General features: G+C 32.6%; 2 protein-coding genes, 1 non-coding gene and 1 pseudogene across 3 annotated transcripts; 2 read left to right on the forward strand and 2 right to left on the reverse strand.

The window, feature by feature from the left end:
* Nucleotides 1–4,377: 4,377 nt before the first annotated feature.
* LOC105775099 (UDP-galactose/UDP-glucose transporter 4) lies at nt 4,378–5,703 on the reverse strand. The gene has a single exon (XM_012597636.2). The coding sequence runs from the start codon at nt 5,550–5,552 to the stop codon at nt 4,497–4,499; it is 1,056 nt and encodes a 351-aa protein (XP_012453090.1). The 5' UTR covers nt 5,553–5,703; the 3' UTR covers nt 4,378–4,496.
* A 3,829-nt stretch (nt 5,704–9,532) lies between these two features.
* On the forward strand, nt 9,533–10,033 carry LOC105775639 (uncharacterized). Its single transcript, XM_052622530.1, has one exon. It carries the CDS (start codon nt 9,533–9,535, stop codon nt 10,031–10,033), a length of 501 nt encoding a protein of 166 aa, XP_052478490.1.
* Nucleotides 10,034–11,144: 1,111 nt separating this feature from the next.
* On the forward strand, nt 11,145–11,264 carry LOC128034361 (U5 spliceosomal RNA). Its single transcript, XR_008190487.1, has one exon. It is a non-coding gene; the product is annotated as a U5 spliceosomal RNA (small nuclear RNA).
* Nucleotides 11,265–12,506: 1,242 nt separating this feature from the next.
* Nucleotides 12,507–22,941, reverse strand: LOC105797401 (UDP-galactose/UDP-glucose transporter 4-like; annotated as a pseudogene).
* Nucleotides 22,942–24,401: the final 1,460 nt, after the last annotated feature.

Here is a 24,401-nt window from a genome sequence, read left to right on the forward strand (position 1 = left end):
TTGTGTTCGCCTTATAGAGAAAATGATAAGTTAAAACACACTTTGAATGTAAACAGCGTCGTTTAGCCAAAATTTTAAGACACCATCGCGTTTCTTAGAAAACGCCACTATTGCTTGTATATTTGCGGCGTTTCAAAAACGCCACTAAAATTGAAGTTCTAATCTGAAACTACCGCGTTTAATAAAGCTTTAATGCATATTTCGCATTTTCTATAAAAACGCCACTAAAAATAATTTGCTTAAGCTAAACGCCATCGTTTAGCTAATATTTTAAGTCACTTTTATGCGTTTCCATGAAAACGCCACTAGAAATTAATGAAAAACGGCGCTGTTGAATTAATATAGAGAAAATGCTAAGTTAAAATTAGAATACAGAAACGGCGTCGTTTAGACATTGTTTTAATACCCTTTTGAAGCGTTTACTGAAAAAACGCCGCTATTGATTCCAAAATTTCTGGCACTATCACGAAAACGCCACTACTACTTAACGTACAACAAGCCAAACGGTGACGTTTCAAGTAATTAATTCTAAACTTTTCATAAGTTAAAAATCGTGTAGACAGACGGTGTCGTTTACTCAAATTTTAAAGACACTTTTGCGGCGTTTCTTGAACAAACGCCACTACTGCTTCCCACATTTGCGGCGTTTAACAGCTAAAACGCCACTAAAAGTTTAACTATTCATTCGAAAACGGCGCCGTTTTGTAAATTTTAGATTTTTTTGTCATTTTTTGTTTTTTTTATTTCATTTCTTATGTATTTGGTCCTAAATATATCCATCCATATAATATATATCAATATATTTTTTAACTTATTTATGAATTCTATTTAAAATAATATTTAAATATATCAATTGGTACTTTAAATTGATTTTTTAAAATATTATTTAAAGAAATTATCTAAACTAACCTAAAACCCTTATCCGACCCCTGAAATCCTAAACCCTAAATCCTAAACCACTAACCCTTAACCCGTAACTCGTAACCCCTAAACCCCTAAACCTTATATCCCAAACCTTAAATCAATACCCCCTAATCCTTAAAATAGCAGGCCATCCAAAATAATCCCTAAATCTTTAATAATCATAAAATAGTTATAATTGATTAAACAATAATTAATAGTAAAAACTTTTTGTAATATTATCTTTATAATATTTATTTTTTTGTATAAAGTTTGAAATTTATAATATTTATTTTATTGATAAATAAATAAATTTAAACTATATACTCATAATTTCAATATATTAAATTTATTATTATCTATTTTAGAAATATATATAAGAACATATTTAATATAAAAATTAATAAAACTAATTAATCTAAACTTAAACTCTAACTTAACCGTTGAAACCCTAAACCCCAAATCCATAACCCCCTAACCCCTTACCCCTAAATCCCCTAACCCCTAAAGCATAACCTTTAACCCCTAAATCCCCCTAACACCTAAACATTAAATCCCAAACCCTAAATCCATACCCCGACATACTCCTTAAACTCTAAACCATATACTATAATTAATTCAATATTTAAAATTAATATTATCTCCTTTACGATTATATAAGAAATTATTTAATATATAAACTAAAAAAATCAGTAATGTATCCTTTTAAATAATAGTATTTTAATTTTTCCATTTTTAACAAATATTTTAAATTATTTTAAATCCTTGAGCATTAACGGCGCTTTCCTAAAAACGCCGCTAAATCCCCGACAGCTCAGAAAACGGCGTCGTTGGTCTTAGGTATTTTTGCGGCGCTTTCCCAAAAACGCCGCTAAAGCCCTGAGCGTTAGCGGCGCTTACCTAGAAACGCCACTAAATCCCCGACAGCTCAGAAAACGGCGTCGTTGGTCTTAGGTATTTTTGCGGTGTTTTCCCAAAAACGCCGCTAAAGCCCTGAGCATTAGTGGCGCTTACTTAGAAACGCTACTAAATCCCCGAAAGCTCCGAAAACGGCGTCGTTGGGCTTAGGTATTTTGCGGCGTTTTCTGGAAACGCCGCTAATGTTTATTTTCAGCGGCGTTTTCCATGAAGCGCCACTAATGATCTATCTTTAGCGGCGTTTGTTATCCAACCGCCACTAAAAACGCCGCTAAAAGCCTGTTTTGGTGTAGTGTATTCAGTTTGGCGTTTCTAATAACATTTGGCTAAAACTTTTGTGCAAATAGGGAATCAAATTGCTGAGGGCATCTTTGCAATCCAAGATGGTGCTTACTGCTGTGTTCCTTGGGAAAGAAATTAAACTATTTCTCAAGTGATGTGGTGTTCTTGCAGTTGTGTCCCTAGGATGGAAGTGATATTTATGCTCTTCAATATAAATAAGAGATGGATTATGTTAACGACTTATTTACTATTGCATATTAGTCCAGTTGTAGAACTTGAAACTTTAAGGCTATATCTAATCTTCAAAACCTTTATTTATAACCTTAGTCTTATATCTAAACAATGCTTAAATGAGGCAGGGTCGGGATCTTCTCGGTCATATAAGGAATTATGGAAAATGAAAATAGAAAAAGTTAAAAAACTTATCCCTAAATATTACTAAGCTAAAAGTTATACCACTTGTATGCTATAATAGAATTATAATCATGAAAGCAGTTGAAAGAATCCCTTCAATTTGTTTATATTTGTTTTCAGTATAGAGCAGAGACTCTGTAAAACTTGACAAAATCTATATATGATAGTGTTCCTATAATGGCTGCCAACGCTGTTAGGTTGAAGCTTTTTGGTAGCATTTTTACATGGAAAAAAAAAGCCAGTTTTACATTAACTCACTAATATACTATCCCTTCTGCTGAAAAAACTTTTGATGTCCAAATTTTAGGCTTGACTGTTAATTTCCCCACATGAAAAATAGAACAGTTTAAGATTAGTAATATAATATAGGATTAACTGGATTTTGTCGATTTTTTGTCGTGGTGCTAGTTCAGAGAATGCAGCTGGTAGAATGAACTGTTGAGAAACCGAAACCAGGAAACTATTGAGAAGTGGTTCTTTTTGTTCTTGCATTTGTGTCATTTGGAAACACAATAGTTATAATCTTAAATGATAATTTGATGCATATATATATGATGGCCTATGTTCTTAGCTTGTTTTATTCTTGTAAATTGAACTTCTAGAACTATGCCAAGCAACGAGCTAATGAGAACGAGGAGCTCGATGATGATGCCAACCTCGATGCTCCGACCACTTTATCCGATCTTATGTTCTCCGACACTAAAGGTTCCGGTGGTGGAGGTGCTGTCCGTTGCCACGGATTGAATTAGTCTATATGAAACAATGGCAATTGCGTTGCAGTGAATCCTCATCATGTTATACTGAGAGAATTGGAATAGAAAAAATTAAACCAACATTCATAAAAGAGAACTCCTGATTTTCCTTTGGCCAAAAAAGAAGAGAGAACTCTTGATTTTCCACTAGTTCATCTATACGAAGTCAAGCATGAGATTCCAACAAATTTTTTAATTAGATAAACGAGCTTTAATCGAGCTAACTTTATTTGAAACTTTTGGACTTGGCAAACTCAATTCAAGCTGTCTTTGCTCGGCTTCTTATAATTTGAACTTGGACTTAGATTAAAATAATTTGAATTCAATATAAAAATCAAACCCCAAAAAAATTTCTCACTCAATTTTGAAATTGAACAAATTAGTCTTGATTTTTTTTTTTAAATCAGAGCAATTTAATCATGGTCAACTTCAAAAGTGAAAACTAAGGACAAGTGAATGTTATTATATGTTATTTTAATTAGTATTTAGCTCTTAAAATTTACACATTTTATTAGTTTGATACTAATTTAAAAAATTATCTCTGAACGTTTGTATAAATGTTGAGGCTGAATTTGTTGAAATTTTTAGAATTAAGGCCAAAATGACAAAATATGTAAATATTGAAAGTTAAATTTGTTATTATACCAACCAAATTATGTACAGTTGATGGAATACATCAATGTCGATATTAATTGTCGTCAAATGCTCACTTTTAAAATTGACAAAATTAAATTGATCTAATGTTTTGAGAAAAACTAATTTACTTAATTTCAAAATTGAAATACGATAGATAATTGTTTTAACAAATCAAACTATCAAATTAGCTAAATGAATTTGTTTATGTAATAAAAATTGAGCCCAATTCTTATTCTCGAATTTAAATTTGATGTTATTTACATGGGCTTTGAGTTTAAGTGAAAATGATATACTTAATGCTAATTGAAAATAAGAAGTTTGAGTTCAAAATTTTCTTTCCGGACCAAATGGAGTAGCTTGTATGAATCTAATCTTATGATTAATTAAAAAAAGTCTAAATGTAGTTCATCAACTTTATTTTATTTCTCTTTTATTCCCAGTTATAATGGCAATACATTAGGTCCAATAAGGAAATATAAATAAAAAATGAAAATATTGAATTGAATATGAGAAGGAAAAAAAAAAGAAAAGAAAGATAAAAATGGCAATCTTGAGAATTAGGTGCAAACCCCTCAATAAAATGGCACATTTTTTTTAGATTAGGGGTTTTTTCTCTTCATCTTGTTCATCTACTACACTTTCCAGTTCTTTAGAGAAGGCTTTTGATTTCTTGACATTTACATTTGATACTTGAACCCTAGGTGATGGTTTAGTATCTGGCAACATCCTCAGTATGATTCCCATGGATATCAACAACAATCCTAACCCGTGGCGTTCGGTTAATGGTTTTGTAAATATCATGTATGACAGCAACAAAGTTACAGCTTTTCTAGCCGTAGTTATCATGGCAGTTGTAGCTGCACCGAAAATAGCAATCAAGGATAAAACAGACACTTGACCGATAAATGTAGCCATGGCTTCAAACACTAGAACACCGTAAACGTAGGGATATTGAGAACAAGAACTCCATGCCTTAAAGAGCTCTCCTGTTAGAACCATTGGCACAAGTAAGAAAGGAATCCCAACTATTGTTGAGCAAAACAACATCTCCATTTGTGTTGTTTCTGGGTTTATGGTGAAAATTGCTTCTTGAAAATTACCCAGAAACGCATCCATGATTAAAGCACCGGAAATCATTATCACACCAATTATACTAAAATTTGGAGATGTCTGGGAATCTGCCAAGGTAAAAAGGATGAGACCAACCACAAGAAGCAAAGCAGAGATGTATTCATGAAGTGAGTATTTCCTTCTTAGGCCAGGAACAAAGGCGCCCATAATCATAACTGGCAGTACCTTAGTGGATTTAAACATAATTTGGGCAGGATAGTTAAGGTAAGCCAATGAACCTTTAGTTAATCCATGAGAACCCATGAGAACGCTTGATAGTTTGACATATGAATTCCATGGATTCACCATTTGCTTCATAGTAAAGCCTTGAAGTCGTATCAATATCAGGTAGACAAAGCCTTGTACAAAAGTAAAATACCATCCATAGCTGAACTGAAGCCTATTATAAATATATTCCTCACAAACGCCATTAACAAGATAACCAAAGAAGAACCCAAATGAACAAATAAGAAATTGTTGCCATTTTGGCCTATGAAGGGAAATCCCAAACAAAAATCTTGTTTGATCTCCGTTTTTCATCTCCTTCTTGATTGTTTAATTTACAAAATACCAAAAACCTGAAACTCTTACAAAAAAATCAAACCCCTAACCAAAGAATAGAAGTTACGCATAGAAAACAAATGAAAAAAGGTCTTCTAATAAAACATTGTATTTTCTAAATTTTGCTACCCTGAACAGAAAACTTGAAAATAAGGGGTAGATTTTAGTTATTAAAAAATAACAGGAAGGAAAGTTATAGAAAATTTGTCTAGTCTTTCCCCTCACTAAAAATAAAGTTGTATGAAATTTAGGGGGTGAAAAAGAGAGATTTATGGAGATTTTTAGGTGTTGTGTTTTTATCTCTTTGGGAAAACGGTGGCAACTGACAAATAGAACTCACGACTTAAAAAAGGTAGGAAATGAAATAGACGAGATTTGAGAAAAATAAAAGGAAAATTATCGTTCAAGATGAAGCTTCTTTCCCAACTCATTAAGGTAAATAAAATTCATTGGTTACAAGTAAACTAAGCATTTAATCATAAGATTACGTTATAGCTTCACCTGATTTACAACCCCAAAAATAAGTTAAAATGGTTGGCATTGCTAATTTCCTGTACAAACTAATTTATGCATTTATGATTGTATTTTTCTTCAAGATTTTTATTGTCATAGTTATCTTGATGAACATATCTATATGGTTGTATTTTTCTTCAAGGTTTTTATTGTCATAGTTATCTTGATGAACATATCTATATGGTTGATACAAGCCCATTGTTTTAAACTTTAAGTGTTAAATATATATTTATGAGAAATTTCCTCTAATAATTCTATAATGTGACAGATTCAACAAACTTTTAAGGCATTATTGATTTGTTGTGGGAGTAAAGAAACTCCAATAATGTTAAACATGGCAGGTTCTGTTGGAAGCGTGATGTATAATTAATACTATAAACGTTTCTTTTCTCTCTATACTAGCTGCGGTTAGTTTTCTCTCTCTCACAGTTTTTTTTCTCTTTCAACACACATTCCATAATTCTTTTCATAACACTCTACTTACATATTTATAAGTTTAGTAAATTGACTTAACCCATTTAATTTGTTGTCAATCTTATCCATTAATTATGGATAATGCTTAAACTCACCCCACGTTCATACTTAGTCAACCTTGAAACAAGTATCAAGTTTCCACCTTGCTTGTTTTATCAAGTTGCAGGTAAATTTCTTGACAGCTTGCTATCCACCTTTCAGGCCAATTTCTTTACCGCCTCATCTACATGCTTAGTACTTAGGTAATCAGTAGTAAGCTGCCGCTAAGCTAAATTTCAGAGCCACTTTTAGCTTCAAGCTTTGCCAACTTTGAGAAGTCGATTGGTTTGATTTCTAATAGATTCAAACTACGTACACATGAACTAGTGGAAAGTCAAGAGTTCTCTTTAGTGAATGTTGATCTTGTCCTTTACAATTCCCTCTGTAGATAAAACAAGCAATAATAGGTTGGGGATTCACTGCAATTCCCTCCGATAAATTCAATGGCGACTGCCACAGTTGCCACCACCGTGACCTTGATGCTTCTGATTGATACAATAGGGAAAAGGGTCCTATATACTGGAACTGGCAATTTTGTTGATTTTCTCTTCAATATATTGTTATTGCTTGTTGGTACTATTATAGGGTTGCTTACAAAAGAATGTATGGTTGGATGCCTTAGAAACCTTTATGGGAACGTTGAGAATTTGGGAGATGCATACATTCTGCTGAAAAAAAACAAGGATACTTTGTTGAAACCTAAATATTCTTCAAGCTTTGCAGTCGAGTTCCTCCTTGTTGCCAAACACGGAATCATCAACAACACTATGGTTTTACAGATATGTATTTAGATGTACCAATATGTGCTAAGAAAAAACCACTTTCAAATGCCAAAATGTTTGATATGTTATAATACTTTAATTGGTTAAGGTAAGTACACAGATTCCATTTCAATTTACTAAGCATTCTTATTGCTTACTTAAGTTGTTTTTCTTCCCTGTAGATTGTCATCTTGCAGAACCTACTGATTAAATGCTAAAAATAAATATTTTATGTAATTAAATTGGTTAATTTATGAGAGTGCTCCACTGATTTTTCCATGTTTATATTAAATTTTATATAGGGGTGCAATTTGGGGTCAAAAGAGAAAAAGGAGAAGCAATTGGGCTAGATTGAATAAAGGAGCAAAGAAGGAGGGCCAAAGCAGAATTTTTCCAAGATTTAATTAGCTGAAATTTTATGTTGACTTAGTGAGAGATTATGTAGGGATTTTTATATCATGGAATATTTTATTTCCTTAATTTTCTATGGCTAGTGGCTCTTAATTTGGCAAAGCCACTAGTATAAATAAGGGCTACTATGTTCATTCATTCATCAAGTGTTTTCCATCAAGCTTTTCATCAAGCTTTTATGTCCTAAAATATAATCTTTCCTTTCTTCTTTATTTGCTAGCATTAGTTCTTTATTTTCTCTTTCATTACTTAATTTTCAGCTTTAGAAATACTGCACCCAAACCTTGCGTCACCCACATCCATCTACTTTCATTTCCTTTTCATTTATTCAACCTTCTCCAATTATGCCCAATACCAACATGCCCCAAACCTTAGTTAACTAAACTCATTTCAGCTTCAGGTCGGTGTTAGCTTCGTCAAGATCCGTGAGTTACGAACCCGAGCAATTTAATTCCTAATTTTCAATATTTATTACTTCTCCGGATTAAGAGTGTGACTTCATCAACTCACAAAGTCAAATCAACACTAAGTCAAAAAAGGCGTCGTTTGAGTTAGTGTGGTTAGACGTACAGTTGGAATTCCGAAATGATCGATTGTCTAATTGGTTTTCCGTGAACACATTGCCGTTCCAAGTGGGGATTGTTGTTTGGTTCCGTCAAGGGAAGTAGTAACCGAATTTAAATGTCCCACGCGGTTGAGGGAATTGGTTCGAGCTAGGCTCTTCTAGAACGCAAAGCTGCCGGAGTTCTACATCACGAACGTTTCGTTGGTTGTTCGATCGGTAAGGGTTAATTATTGGACGTTTCATAACTAATTTACACAATGAAGAGTTGGTGTCCGAGGCGTCCTTGGTAGCTATAACTAGCTTATTGGAAAAGAGGAGTTCATCTAATTTCGAGAATCAGTTCAAAGACGAGGAAAAACCCGTGCCTGAAGCTGGGCTAAGTTTAATTAATTTTCATTCAGATTTATTTAACTGTTTTTATTGTTTTATCTTCAGATTTTACTTTTTACGCATTTTATTTATTTATTTATTTCAGGTTTTAAATTTTATCCCCCCAAACCTCTTGGGCACGACAACTGCCCCGACATAAATCTGGTCAAGAGGGTAACAATTTGCAGTAAACCCAGTCTCTGAGGGATCGACCCTACTCCCTATACTGCTTACATTTGCGAATTAGGCGTAAGATTATATTGGTGGAATCGACACCCATCACCTACCGAGTTAGATTAGCAGAGGAGCACACACTATCAGAAAACGGTAGATATATGTCATTTTTCAGTATAGATATTGTGGCATGCATATAAAGGCACCTTGATGCGCAAGTGGACATTTTGAGTTGTGAGTTATATGATAAATATGAAAATGTTGATCTTCAATGTGAAGTTTAGCTTATAATTTAGTTGATGCTTGAATTGGTAAAAAGTTAATGCTAGGAAAAAGAATGATCAAGAATACAATTAAGTTTAGTATGTTTAATGTTATATATTGAAGTAATTAAGTTTGGTAAGTTGATGAAGGAGTAAGTTATATAACATATTCAACAAATTTTAAGTCATTGATGGTTTGTTGTGGGAATAAATGAACTCCATTAATGTTACATGGCAAGTTCCAACAACGTACAGATGAACTAGTGGAAAGTCAGGAGTTCTCTTTAGTGAATGTTCAGTCTGTCCTTTACCATTCTCTCTCTATATAAAGCAAGCAGTAATAGGATGGTTTTTCACTGCAATTCCCTCCGTTTCATATCCACAAATTCAATGGCGACCGCCTCCACTGCCACCACTGTGAGCTTGAAGCTTCTGATAGATACAAAAGGGAAAAGGGTTCTATATGCCGAAGCTGGCAAAGATTTTGTTGATTTTCTCTTCAACGTACTGTTATTGCCTGTTGGTACTGTTATAAGGCTGCTTGCAAAAGAAGGCATGGTTGGATGTCTTGCAAACCTTTACAAGAGCGTTGAGAATTTGGGCGACGCATACCTTCAGCCGACAATCAACAAGGATACATTGTTGAAACCTAAATATTCTTCAAGCTTGGCAGCCGATGTTCCTCTTTTGTTGCCAAATACTGAATCATCAACAACACTAGGGTTTTACCGATGTTCGTATGGTCGTAATAGCGACTGTCGTTTGTATTATGCAAATGATCCAACATCTAAGTGCCCTTGCTGCTCTAGTGTCATGTACTCCCCCGCAACACTTGTGAACCCCCCAAATAAGGTCTCAACTTCATCAGCTGTTGCTAATGAGGGTGGCTAAATGAAAGGGGGCTTTACGTATACTATCATGGATGATCTGACAGTGACACCAATGTCAACCATTTCAAGCATAGCTATGCTCAATAAGTTCAAGGCTCAAAGAGTTAATGCTTTGGAAGAGAAAGTGGTTGACGTAGGCATTAAGGAGGTGAGCTTCGTTTTATCATTTCATTAACAAGTTGCTGCAATAAACTCAGGTCTCATGGCATGGCATCCGTTTGGTTTTTTATTTCAGGGTGTGGAGATACTAAAGGCATCACTACAAACCAAGACCGTGCTTACCAGTGTATTCCTTACCCAAAAGGCTTGGAAGACGGGTTCTAAGTGGTCGAAATGCTTGATGCTTCTGCTGCTGTCCTGGCTGTTTTTTATTCTTACAAGTAAAGAAATGTTTTCTGTTCCTTACCCAAAAGGCTTGGAAGACGGGTTCTAAGTGGTCGAAATGCTTGATGCTTCTGCTGCTGTCCTGGCTGTTTTTTATTCTTACAAGTGAAGAAATGTTTTCTGTTCCTTACCCAAAAGGCTTGGAAGACGGGTTCTAAGTGGTCGAAATGCTTGATGCTTCTACTGCTGTCCTGGCTGTTTTTTATTCTTACAAGTGAAGAAATGTTTTCTGTTGGCTGGTCCAAAGATTGCTGTCGCTTATTTTCTTATGCTGATTTCAATATTTAGATGTCTAAGTTAGAACTGTTATGAACTTAGTTGGTTATTTATTTGTTGATCTTTCAGTGTTTTGTTGATGTTAAAACCTAGTTTCAGACTTATGTTAGTTGTTTGCTTTGACAATGTGGAGTTTTTACCAGTTGGAATAATATAAAGTAAGTAAATTTCTAATATAAATTGGACAATTTTCAGAAGAAATACTTGAATAAAGGGATGGGTTCACTGTGTAGAGCTTAAAGGTTTACCATATTTTGTAAAAGGTAAAAGGTGAAAATTAAGAGGAAAGAGATGGAGAAGTGCGTGGTTCGTCAAGTAAAAGTAGAGTTGGAAAGAAGTTGCAAAGATAAGAGCTCTAGAAAAGAGCAGGATCACGCATCCCTAAGAAACAGACAAGGGCACCCAACTAACTTCTATAAATCGAAGGTGCAAATTGTCTTGGAAGAAGCACGTAGCCGTGCGGTGAGCACGGAGCGGACTATTCTTTTGCCTTTTACTAAATATGATCGTGTGCTCCCCGCTCTTAGCGGCATATGGCTAATTTTGTAGGCCTAATTTCTTATTGTAATGGCCCAACAATTTTAAATACGATAATTTTATAATTTTAGAAAAAATGTTTTGTTTTTTTAAAGTTTACTAAAACTTATAAAATAAAATAAAAAATATGATGTTTTAGAATAAAGTTATAAATATAGAAACTTTTTTGGATTTTCTAAAATACTAAAAATATTTAAAAATATTTTATGAGTTATAAATTATATTTTATAAATTAAAAATAATATTAAAAGTACCTGAAATTATAACAATATTGTTTTATATATATATTCAAACAGATTAAAACTTTGCTTTTGTATATAAATTTACAAGATTTTCTAAAATTAAAGATATTAAAATATTGTTTTTATTTTTATTTTTCTAAGATTATATTAATGATTTTAGTTTTCTAGAAAATAAAAAGTAATGATTAAAATTTTATTTTCTAAAAATGATGGAATATTAAAATATTAGAAAGGGTTAAATATCTTTTAGCCCTGATATATCTTATCCCACAATGTAGTATTTATGGAATTTTTTCTCTCAATTAGTTACCTATAGTTTAATATGGTCAAATATTTCTCCCAATGTTGTTAAGGATTGGTGACATGGTAATACAGACAACTCAACATGACAAATGACACTTCATCTAAGAAAAAATGAAAATTGAAGTTATAACAGGATATTTTAAGAGACAATTTAAAGATAAAAATTTTATAACACGCGAAAATTATATATTTAGAATACAAATATGTGTTTAAATGTAATAAAGTATGCAGAACAAAATTTAAATATATAAATAAATCGAAATAAAGTATCTTGGTTAAGTGGTAAACTTACAATTTTTTCAATGTAATTGACATGAGTTTAAATCCTATCATAAATATATTTTTTCTTTTTATGTTAAAAATTAAAGTACCATCGAATAATATAATTTATTTTAAATATTGAAGATAATTTTTATAAATTCTTAATTAAATTATACCTAATTGATTCATGATATTAAATTAGTCAAAAAATTTATTAATAATATAACATAAATAAAAATATAATATTTTTAAATGACATGAATATCATGTCAGGAATTTTTTTCCACTCCTTTTAAAAACTAAAGCCGTTTCCATGTCACCATTCCCAACAATGTAGGGTGAATTGTTTGATGGTGTCGAAAGGTATCCAATTAAGAAAAAAAATCTATAACTATCATATTGTAAAATAAGACATACTTTAGGAACTAAATAAGTACTTAATCATATTAAAAAATATTTAATTTTTCCAGACTAGGGTTTTTTCTCTTCATCTTGTTCATCTACTACACTTTCCAGTTCTTTAGAAAAGGCTTTTGATTTCTTGACATTTACATTTGATACTTGAACCCTAGGTGATGGTTTAGTATCTGGCAACATCCTCAGTATGATTCCCATGGATATCAACAACAGTCCTAACCCGTGGCATTCGGTTAATGGTTTTGTAAATATCATGTATGACAGCAACAAAGTTACAGCTTTTCTGGCCGTTGTTACCATGGCAGTTGTAGCTGCACCGAAAATAGCAATCAAGGATAAAACAGACACTTGACCGATAAATGTAGCCACGGCTTCAAACACTAGAACACCGTAAACGTAGGGATGTTGAGAACAAGAACTCCATGCCTTAAAGAGCTCTACTGTGAGAACCATTGGAACAAGTAAAAAAGGAATCCCAACTATTGTTGAGCAAAACAACATCTCCATCTGTGTTGTTTCCAGATTCATGGTGAAAATTACTTCTTGAAAATTATCCAGAAACGCATCCATGACTAAAGCATCCGAAATCATTATCACACCAATTATGCTAAAAGTTGGAGATGTTTGGGCATCTGCTAAGGTGAAAAGGATGAGACCAACCACAATAAGCAAAGTAGAGATGTATTCATGAAATGGGTATTTCCTCTTCAGGCCAGGAACGAAGGCACCCATAATTATAATTGCAGTACCTTGGTAGCTTTAAACATAATTTGGGCAGGATAATTATGGTAAGCCAATGAACCTTTGGCTAATCACTACACCAGAATAGGCTTTTAGCGGCGTTTTTAACTAAAGCGCCACAAAAAATGGAGCATTAGCGGCGATTTATACAAAGCGCCGCTAAAACTAGGAAATAGCGGCGTTTTATATAAAGCGCCACAAAAAAACTAAAGACCAACGACGTCGTTTTTGCGATTTTTAAACCTTTAGCGGCATTTTTATTTGTGCGCCACTAATGCTCGCATCTATAGTAGCGTTTTTATCTGAGCGCCGCTAATTCCCCGATCTTTAGGGGCGTTTCCATATGAACGCCGCAATATCTCTGGTCTTTAGCGGCGATTTTATTTCAGCGCCGCTAATGCTTGCATCTTTAGTGGTTATTCTGAGCGCCACTATGCTCTTTGCATTTAGCGGCGATTTTGTATAAGCGCCGCTAATGCTCGGATCTTTAGTGACGTTTTTATCTAAGCGCCAGTAATCCTCCGGCTTTTAGCGGCGTTTTTATCTAAGCGCCGCTAGTTTATTACCTTTAGCGGCGTTTTTCCTGATGCGCCGCTAATAGTAACAAAAATCTTATGAGTTGAAATAATTAATATTTTGTTCTATTTATTATGTGGTACAATTTACATCTAAATTATAATTAAAAAATATTATTGATTAATACAAAAAGTTTTTATTAAAGAGAAGTCGTATATGCATATAACAACTAACTATTTATTACTAATTTTCAATCACTACAGTTGATTTAAACTACTTTATTACGAGACAAAATATCTTAAATTATGAATAAAAATATAATAAAACTTAAATTTTGTATTGTAAAGAATAAATTAAAAATAGAAATTAACTTTTGTAAGAGTAATAAATTTTGGTAGTACTATTCGACTAAATAAATCAAAGGAATTAATATAAATTAAACACCAATTTATACAAAATATATTTTATGATTATATATATATATATATTAAAGATTTATGGAATTTTTTATGGACGGTATTTTAAGAAGTACGGGTATAGATTTAAGGTTTAAGATTTAAGGTTAATTTAGGGTTAGAGGTTTAGGGGTTTGAGATTTAGGGTTTCAACGGTCATGTGTTAGGATTTAATTTAGATTAATATTAGTTTTTGATTATTTTTTATGGTAAATATATATGTTATTACATATTTGTAAAATAAATCCAGATCAATAAACTTAATATATTGAAGTTTAGCATAGTTTATATTATAATTAATAGATATATATATAATAGCCTTTACCGGCGTTTTAGTGAAAAACGCCACAAATATTGCAATATACGACATCGTTACGCGTTAGGAAATCAGTTTCTATTGTGGCGTTTTATAGAGAAGCGCCGCTAATAGTCTTGAAACTCTGTCAGAACGGCGTCGTTTCAGTTGAATGATGTACTCTATTACTGGCGTTTTTTGGGAAAACGCCGCAAATATGTCAACTATTTTGTGAAAACGTCATCGTTTCTTTCTGTTGTTGAAAATTTAGTGGCGTTTTTACGCAGAAACGCCGCAAATGTGAGTTATAATTAATTTAAACGGCGCCGTTTCTTTACAGGCTATTTAACCCGTGTCCTCATGTTTTACGAATTTATTATCGAAAAAAATGCATTTTATATACCAAATTTTATTTAAAAAAATTGTATTTTATATAAAGAGACAAAATTTGTTGTACCAATTAAGTTTATTATAACAAATTTTTTTCCATTTGTTAAGAGGACATTTGAAGCTTCATACGAAATTTTGTCAAACATAATATTGCTACCTTATTTCAACTTTATACAACTTTTTTAACTATATATATATAACTTGTTGCTTAATAGATTTTCACTATATTTTTTATTATATATTAAAGAATATTTATGGAATATTTTGGTCGATGCATGGTCGTATTTTAAGGAGTACAGGCCGGTATATATGAATTTAAGGTTTGGTATTTATGGTTTAGGAGTTAGGGGCTGGGTTATGCTTTAGGAGTTCAGACGTGAATTTATGGGTTAGGGTTAAGGATAGGGTTAATTAGGGTTTAGGGGGATTTAAGGGTTAGAGGTTTTAGGGGTTTGGACAGGGTTTATGGTTTCTTAAGAGGTTAATTAATATTAGATTGATTAAATTTGGAGGTCAATATATATGTTTTGAGATAAATTTAATATTAAGATAAGTTTTGAGTATATAGGTAGATGATCTCTTTATGCATGTAGCTACATATATAAATTGATTGGTTAATATGAAGATTACAAGGTTAATTTATAATTTGAGACTTGTTAAATGATACAATATAACTAATATATACTAGTTATATAATTAAAACATTTAACCCAAATTAACGACCATTTGATATATTTTTGATATATATATGGATATATATATATATAGTTATTAATTTAAGAATTTGTATATATAGGACCAAAATAATATTGGTATAAATAAATAAACAAATAAATAAGTAAGTAATTATTTATTTGTTAAATAAATTGGTAATTAATTATTTAAATGTAAGAGAAAAAAATGAGAGTTTTAGTGGCGTTTCTATATAAAAACGCCGCAAAAGGTATCCCTTACCGTCGTTTCATTCAAAAACGCCACAAAGATTACAATATACGACTTTGTTACGTGTTAGGGAATCAGTTTCTATTGTGGCGTTTTTACACAAAGCACCGCAAAATTTACATAACTTTACTTAAACGGCGCCGTTTCTTCAGAGGACAAATTAACTCTCCTTCAGTGTCGTCCTCCATTTACAGCAACTGGAAATCGCAGAGAAATTAGGAGAGAACTTTTCTAAGTGTCGAAAGGGGGGAAAACTTTTCACGAAAATACAAAGGAAAGAAACGTGCGAGCGAGTCGATCTTGAAACAAGGTGGGCACAGCTGCGAGATTTCTCCATTGAATAGGTATGCCGTTTCTGTTCTTTTTCGATTAAAATTTTTGGGATTTAGGTCAGTCTAAGTTAATTGGGGTTTTAGGGTTTCGATTATAGAACATCAAAAATGTGGATTTTGGGTTTTTGGTCAGTCTAAGTAAATTTAGGGTTTCTTTCCGTGTTGCCTTGATGCGTTGTTACTGCTTCTTCCTCCTTCCTTAAACCCCTATCCGACCCGATTTGTGGATTTCTGGTGATAATCCGCAAAGTCTTTTAGAAAAGCCGTACAAATGCTTTTTGTATGTGCTGCGAATTAATGTCAAAACACAGTATTCAATATAGTTAATCATGATTTATTTTGAGAAATCATTATTAAAATTATGGAGTTCGTTTTGTTTGAATCATCAATTTCTTTAATATCCTTGCCTATTCTGTTATTCCAGCATCCATTTAAGGGGAAATGTATTATTTCTTCAATCCATTACTGAAATTGTTTGTTTAATTTACTTTCATATTACTTTCATATTACTGGTTGAGTAAGTAAATGTGTGAATGTTGTTTGAGTAATGCTTTTTCGGTATTGAACTGGGTTGTTTGATGTTAGACTTAATTTAGGCATACAATATAATCAATTTGGAAAAACGATAGGTAGGCCACATCAATTCAGTATTTACTGGAGAGAATTTGTTATGCCTAATGTGCATTATCTGCGTAATGTGAATTCAGTTTGTAGTTAAGTTCGGTTTTGGTTAATTTATGATTTAAATATATCTTTATTGTTGCTTAATCATGCTGTCATATAAGTATATGGTGTACTATATATATATATATATATTTTGGTGATGTTTAATATATGAAATTCGCATAACTTATAAGTTAAAATGTTTGTCATATGTATTAAAACATATATAATACTTAGCTATTTCACATTGGTTAGGTGATATATATATATATATATATATATATATATATGTGAAATGTATGATATGCCTGAATTTAACTAATAATTAAATATAGGTTATAATTTATAGATTGTAATATGCATGCAAGGTTGACTAGTACTTATAACAGGTTTGCTATTTAGAAAACAGGCTGTTATTAGTATTTATATTTGCATTATTTGCCTTTAAATCTACTTTATTTTCAAAACGTCCTTAACGAAACTGTTGCTAATCAAATGGGTAGCAATTTTGACAAAAATTGAGCCCCAATTAATTTGTCACCTTCTGACGTGGGGTGGATTTTATAAATATCTGCTTTATAGCGGTGGGAATAGAATGAGTACCTTATTACTTCATCAAGTCGATCGCTTTTGATGATAGGTTATAAGTGATGTATGACTTAAATGATATGGGTTTAAATCATTTATGCATTTAGGTTTTTTTAGGGTTTTTAGTTTAGCTAACTTTGTGAGTATCCTATCCTGTTTTTTTTTAAGTTTTTTGGCTTTAATTACTTCTGGTTTTTCGATACTAATGTATTTGTCTTTTTGTTCCAGGATTTGCTTCGCAATTGAGGAAATTTAAGGTATTTATTCCTATGTTTCTCTATTTAATTTTCTTATAAAAAAGTCAAATTGTTAAAAAAATTTCTGTTATTTTTAGTTTTATAGTTTAATTATTATTTCTCATTTTTAGAAGGAGTTTCAATTACCAATTTAGCTAAATTTCCATTTCACTTTGCAGCTTATTACATTATTTGATGTTTAAATTTAAGAATTGCTATTTGGGAATGGCAATTGTTTTAAACTATTAAAATTGAATACAACTCTTAAACAACTACATATATTTGAGTAATTGAATAAATTATGGGCTAATCGTTTAATCGGTTGAGCGTTTGCAAATCATCGATTTCGATATTATGTGTTGCAATTATAAATTTTACTTCAAATTAATGACTGATTATCGATCTTATATTTGCAACTTGGTTTTATGTTAATGATTAATAATCTTGGACATACAAATAGATTTGTATATTTATTTATATTTTCTACTAAAATAAAAAATACTTTTTCGAAATATATTTATTTTGTAATGGCAATTCAAAGTATTATTTCTTTAATAACAAAATTGTTTTCATAAATATAAACAAATTAATTATATCTTGTAATGTGAAGTCAATGTTAAATTTTTTCTTGACATAATTTGTTCTTTGATTTAATAAAAGCTACAAAACATATATCATATCGTAATGATATTTGAATTATCCGAGATTAAAGCTACAAAAGTATATTTTAAATGAAATGTATTCAAAGTTATATTTTAAAACATCTTTGATATATATATTTATATAAAGTTTTAATATATTTATTAAAATTATATATATACTTGAAAAATTTATCAATCATATCATAATTTACATACATAACACATAGCCTACATGACTTACTTAATACACAACTTAAATAATTTAAATAACTTACATAATACATAACTTACATTCATAACTTACATAAACTTATATGTTACAAAACATAATACATAACTTATATAAAATTTTATATAAACTTACATAATACATAGCATACATAACAAATATAAACAAAACTTACATAACTTAAATATATTACACAACTTACATAACCTGGAATAGTTGCTAATTCCTCAATTACTAGTTATATTACGCAACTTACACAACCTAAATATAAACAAAACTTACACAACTTAAATATATTACGCAAAATTCTGGAATAGTTGTTAATTCCTCAATTACTAGTTATGCTAGTGCTAGGGACAACAATCCTGTCGAGGGAAATATCGAATATTCGGACTTCTTACTGATATAATTGAGTTGGATTACTACGGAAAATGGAAAGTTGTCTTATTTCGAGGTGATTGGGCCAATGTTAATACTGGTCGTGGAATTAAGCAAGATCAATTTGGTTTCACAATGGTGAACTTCAATCGATTGATTCATACAGGACAACAATTGATTGATGAGACGTACGTATTTTCTTCTCAAGTCAAACAAGTATTTTACTCAAAAGATCCAATTGATGAGGGTTGGTACGTTGTACTCTGTAACATCCCTAGGGACTTGTTTGACATAGGCAGTGGAAGTAGAGATGGCATTGACGACAGAACAGAAACTTTGCCATTTCCAGAACAAAACTTAAACGAAAACATCCCTAGTACTAGTACACACAGTCAATGGGTCCGCCAGGATACGGATGAAGATATTTATGGATTATAATATAGTAAGCTTTTACGATTATTTAATCATATGTAATATCATATCATAATATTGGTCTTAATATATATTCGAACTATTTTAAACATATTATTATTGTTGTAATTGTATATTAAGTTTTCAACTAATTATTTTGTATTGCAGATAAAATGCCTAGAAGACCCGTGCGAGCGCACCGCATTGTTCAAGGTACTCCAAACTCGACCGAAACAAATAGCACTGAACAACAAACTGCTATTGGATCTTCGAATGTTCCGGTCCCACATGACGAACCTATAGAAGCTGAAAGTAATTTAACTTCTAACTTACATGTGTGTTCACTTATTATTTATTTTATCTTTTAAATTTCTTATATTACAATACTTTTATTTTCTAGCTGAAACTGTCGGGACGCGGAGAGTTCGCGGACGTACTCTACTGAGGGATTTATACGATCTAGATCCAATCGAGCGTGTCCAAGTATCCAGTAATAGCTTTGGTCAGCCTGTTGGATCAGAAGCTCGCCTTTTAGCAGGATACATGGGCATTCTAGCACGGAATCCAAATATATTGCCAATTAACTTCGAGTCATGGCGCAAAGTGCCCGAGAGTAACAAGAACCAAGCTCTCGATAACATTAAGGTAACAAAACGTGTATGTCATTTATAATACTTGGGTTTAAGTTTCGTTTACATTTAGTTTCTATATAAAAACAAAACGTGTTTTTTGTAGGCAAGATTTGCTCTAGAGGTCTCCGATGCTTATCTAAAGAAGGCATTAGGAAAAAGGTGGAGAGACCATAAGAGCACATTAAAGAAAGAATATTTTAAGACAAAGACAACACTCGATGAGAAATTAGATAATGTCCCTCCGGGAATGCTTAGGTACCAGTGGGAAGAGGTCGTTAGATTTTGGACTTCGAAGAAAGGAGAGGTATGTGTTACTACAAAAATCTTGTAATTATTTTGGTTTATAGTATTTAATAATTAACGTACTAATAATTTGATAATGTAGGATCGTGAACGAGTTGGAACAAGTAGTAGGCAGAAAAAAAAAATTCACGCACACAGCTGGGTCGAGAAGTTTTGCGTGTGTAGCTCAGGCTGAGGTATTTTGGATTTATGCGGTACTGGCAGATATTTATTACTTTATATCAAATAATATTTTTACTATTGTATTGCAGGAAGTGCTGTCGGGTCAAAAAATTGGACGCCTTCAACTTTTTGACATTACACATAGGAAGAAAGATGGAAACCCTATGACTCCTGAAGCTGCAGAAATTATGGTACGTTCGCTTAATACAATTTGACTTGTTTTAATTATTTTTACTGTTCTAATGGTTTATTTCATTTCTTCTGATGCAAATATTGTTAAGGGATGTTGCATTTGTTTTTTTAATATATTGCTTTCTTAACTATGTCATTTAATTTTTAGGAAAAACTGAAGGACAAAAAGGCGGAGTACGAAGCGATTGCTTCAAGTGATTGTTCTGTTCATATCGATGACATTGATAACCGGATTATCACTGAAGTTTTGGGTCCTGAAAGGTATGGTCGGGTTCGATGTCAAGGATCTTTTGTTAGCCCATCCCAATATTTTGGATCCAGCTCGCAACGATACATGCATTCGGGGAGTCAGGCTCAAGCTGAAGTTCAAAGGTTAAGAGACCAGATAGCTCAGATGCAAGCGACAACAAGTGAACAAATTACACAACTTAAAGCGGAGGCAACATCGAGAGAAGCTGAGGTTCAAAAAAGATATGAAGAACTCCAGCTACAACTTAAAGCAGATGCGGCAACGAGAGAAGCAAAGGCAGCAGCGAGAGAAGCTGAGGTTCAATGAAAGTATGAAGAACTCCAGCAGCAGCTTAAAGCAGATGCAGCAACGAGAGAAGCAGAGGCTGCAGCGAGGGAATTAGAGGCTAAAACGAGGGAAGCAGAACAGCTTAAAAAGTTCGATGAACTCCAGCAGCAGCTTCAGAATATGATGAAGATGTTTCAGCAGTCGCAACCACCTTCGTCTTAGACTATCGTGTAAATATACTTCAATTTGACTTTTACAATTTTTGTAAGAATAATGTGAATTTTAATTTATTTATTGACATTTATTTTAAATATTATATAGATGTATTACTTTTGGCTGGATTAGATTTGGTTTATTCTGATTTTTTTTACAGGAGGGCTGAAAATATAAAAAAAAAATTTCAAATCTGCCAACATTAGCGGCGTTTCCTGGATAAGCGCCACTAAAAATGACCTATTGTGGCGTTTTTTTGCATAAGCGCCGCGAAAGATCCCCGTCTGTAGTGGCATTTTTAGACTAAGCGCCGCAAAAGAACCCTATCTATCGTGGCATTTCTTGCATAAGCGCCGGAAAAGAACCTCATCTATCGTGGCGTTTCCTATAGAAGCGCCGGAGAAGAACCCTATCTATAGTGGCGTTTCTTGTATAAGTTTTAAAAGAACCCTCTCTAGTGGCGTTTGTTGTACAAGCGCCGCTATAGAACCCAAGCTATAGTGGCGTTTTTTTGTATAAGCGCCGCTATAGATCACATCTATAGTGGCGTTTTGAGTATAATCGCCGGAATAGACCCACCCTCTATAGTGGCGTTTTTCGGATAAGCGCCGCTAGAGAGGCCGATCTATAGTGGCGTTTTGTATGTAAGCGCCGCTAAAGAGCCACATCTATAGTGGCGCGGCAAAAGAAACGCCGTAATAGGTCTTCATCTATAGCGGCGTTTATTAGAAGAAGCGCCGCTATAGTTAGCGACGCAGTCATTAGCGGCATTTTTTGCGGCGCTTATTTGCGGCGCAAAGAAACGCCGCTATAGCCCTAAAAAAGCGCTGCGAAAAGCCTGTTTTGCTGTAGTGAATCCATGAGAACACCCGATAGCTTAACATATGTGTTCTATGGATTCAACATTTGCTTCGTAGGAAAGCCTTGAAGTCGTATCAATATCAGGTAAACAAAGCCTTGTACAAAAGTGAAATACCATCCATAACTAAACTAAAGCTTATTATAAACATATTCCTCACTGTTGGATCGACACGTATAAGCAACGAAAAAAATAAAAAGGAAAAAAGAGAATTGATAACGCAAATATATACTTGGAAAAACCCTTCCAATGAAGAGAATAAAAAACCACAAGTAAAGAAATTTAATTAGTAGGCAAATAAACTAAAAAAGAGTACAATGATGGAGAAAGTCAAAACGGAAACCCTAAACCTAGAATAATATAAAGCTCTCTAGCTAAAACACGATATTCCTTAAAACTCTCTTTCGTTGTGTTGTTTCATCAACTTTTCTAGTGTTGCTAAAAACTTTATTTATAGACTGAAATTCGTAGGCTAATATTATTAAAATATCTCTAGAGTTATTGAGAAAACATAACAAAGTTTAAATGGGAGAAGAAACTTGATTTAGTGGGGAACACGTCGCTACATCACCATATCACGCATCGTCTTATCCCGACATCGTGGTCTTCCTCATTGTGACGTCAACTTTGTTACTGATTTGACCCGAATATGCAAGACACATTCCACACTCACAAACACCATTCACAAGGTAATCAAAGAAAAACCCAGATCAACAAATAAGAAACTGTTGCCCTCTTGGTCTATCTAAAAGGGAAATCTCAAACAAAAATCTTGTTTGATCCTCTATTTTCATCTCCTCTCAATAAGTCTTGATTGTTTAATTTATAAAGTACCGAAAACCTCAACTCCTAAAAAATAAAAAATCAAACCCCTAACCAAAGAATCGAAGCTAATCCTAGAAAAGAGATGAAAAAAGTCTTCTAATAAAACATTATTTATTTTAAATTTTTCTAGTTTTAATAGTAGCTTCAAGAAAAGATAGATTTTTATTATTAAAATTAACAAGGAAAAGGAAAGTAATAGAAGATTTGTCTAGTGTTTCCCCTCGCTAAAAATAAAGTTGGACGAAATTTAGGGTGAAAGAGAGATTTATGTTAAAAATAAAAGGTAAATAAGATTCATTGGTTACAAGTAAACTAAACATTTAATCATAAGATTACGTTATAGCTTCAACCTGATTTACAACCCTAAAAATAAGTTAAAATGGTTGGCATTGCTAATTTCCTGTATAAACTAATTTATTCATTTATGATTGTATTTTTCTTCAAGGTTTTTATTGTCATAGTTATCTTGATGAACATATCGATATGGTTGATGCAAGCCCATTATTTTAAACTTTAAGTGTTAAACATATATATAAGAAATTTCCTCTAATAATTCTATAATGTAACAAATTAATTCAACAAACTTTTAAGGCATTGTTGATTTGTTGTGGGAGTCAAGAAGCTCCAATAATGTTAAACATGGCAGGTTCTGTTGGAAGCGTGATGTATAATTAATAGTATAAACGTTTCTTTTCTCTCTATACTAGCTGCGGTTAGTTTTCTATCTCTCACACTTTTTTTTTTCTCTTTCAACACACATTCCATAATTCTTTTCATAACACTCTACTTACATATTTATAAGTTTAGTAATTGACTTAACCCATTTAATGCTTAAACTCATCCCACGTTCATACTTAGTCAACCATGAAACAAGTATCAAGTTTCCACCTTGCTTGTTTTATCAAGTTGCGGGTAAATTTCTTGACAGCTTGCTATCCACCTTTCAGGCCAATTTCTTTGCCTCCTCATCTACATGCTTAGTACTTAAGTAATCATTAGTAAGCTGCGGCTAAGCTAAATTTCAGGGCCACTTTTAGCTTCAAGCTTTGCAAACTTTGAGAAGTCGATCGGTTTGATTTCTAATAGGTTCAAACTACGAACAGATGAACTAGTGGAAAGTCAAGAGTTCTCTTTTGTGAACGTTGATTTTGTCCTTTGCAATTCCCTCTCTAGATAAAACAAGCAATAATAGGTTTGGGTTTCACTGCAATTCCCTCCGATAAATTCAATGGCGACTGCCACAGTTGCCACACCACCGTGACCTTGAAGCTTCTGATTGATTCAATAGGGAAAAGGGTCCTATATACCGGAGCTGGCAATTTTGTTGATTTTCTCTTCAATATATTGTTATTGCTTGTTGGTACTATTATAGGGACGCTTAGAAAAGAAGGTATGGTTGGATGCCTTAGAAATCTTTATGGGAACGTTG

This window comes from Gossypium raimondii, chromosome 10 (genome assembly GCF_025698545.1).
Source record: "Gossypium raimondii isolate GPD5lz chromosome 10, ASM2569854v1, whole genome shotgun sequence".
NCBI lineage: Eukaryota > Viridiplantae > Streptophyta > Magnoliopsida > Malvales > Malvaceae > Gossypium > Gossypium raimondii.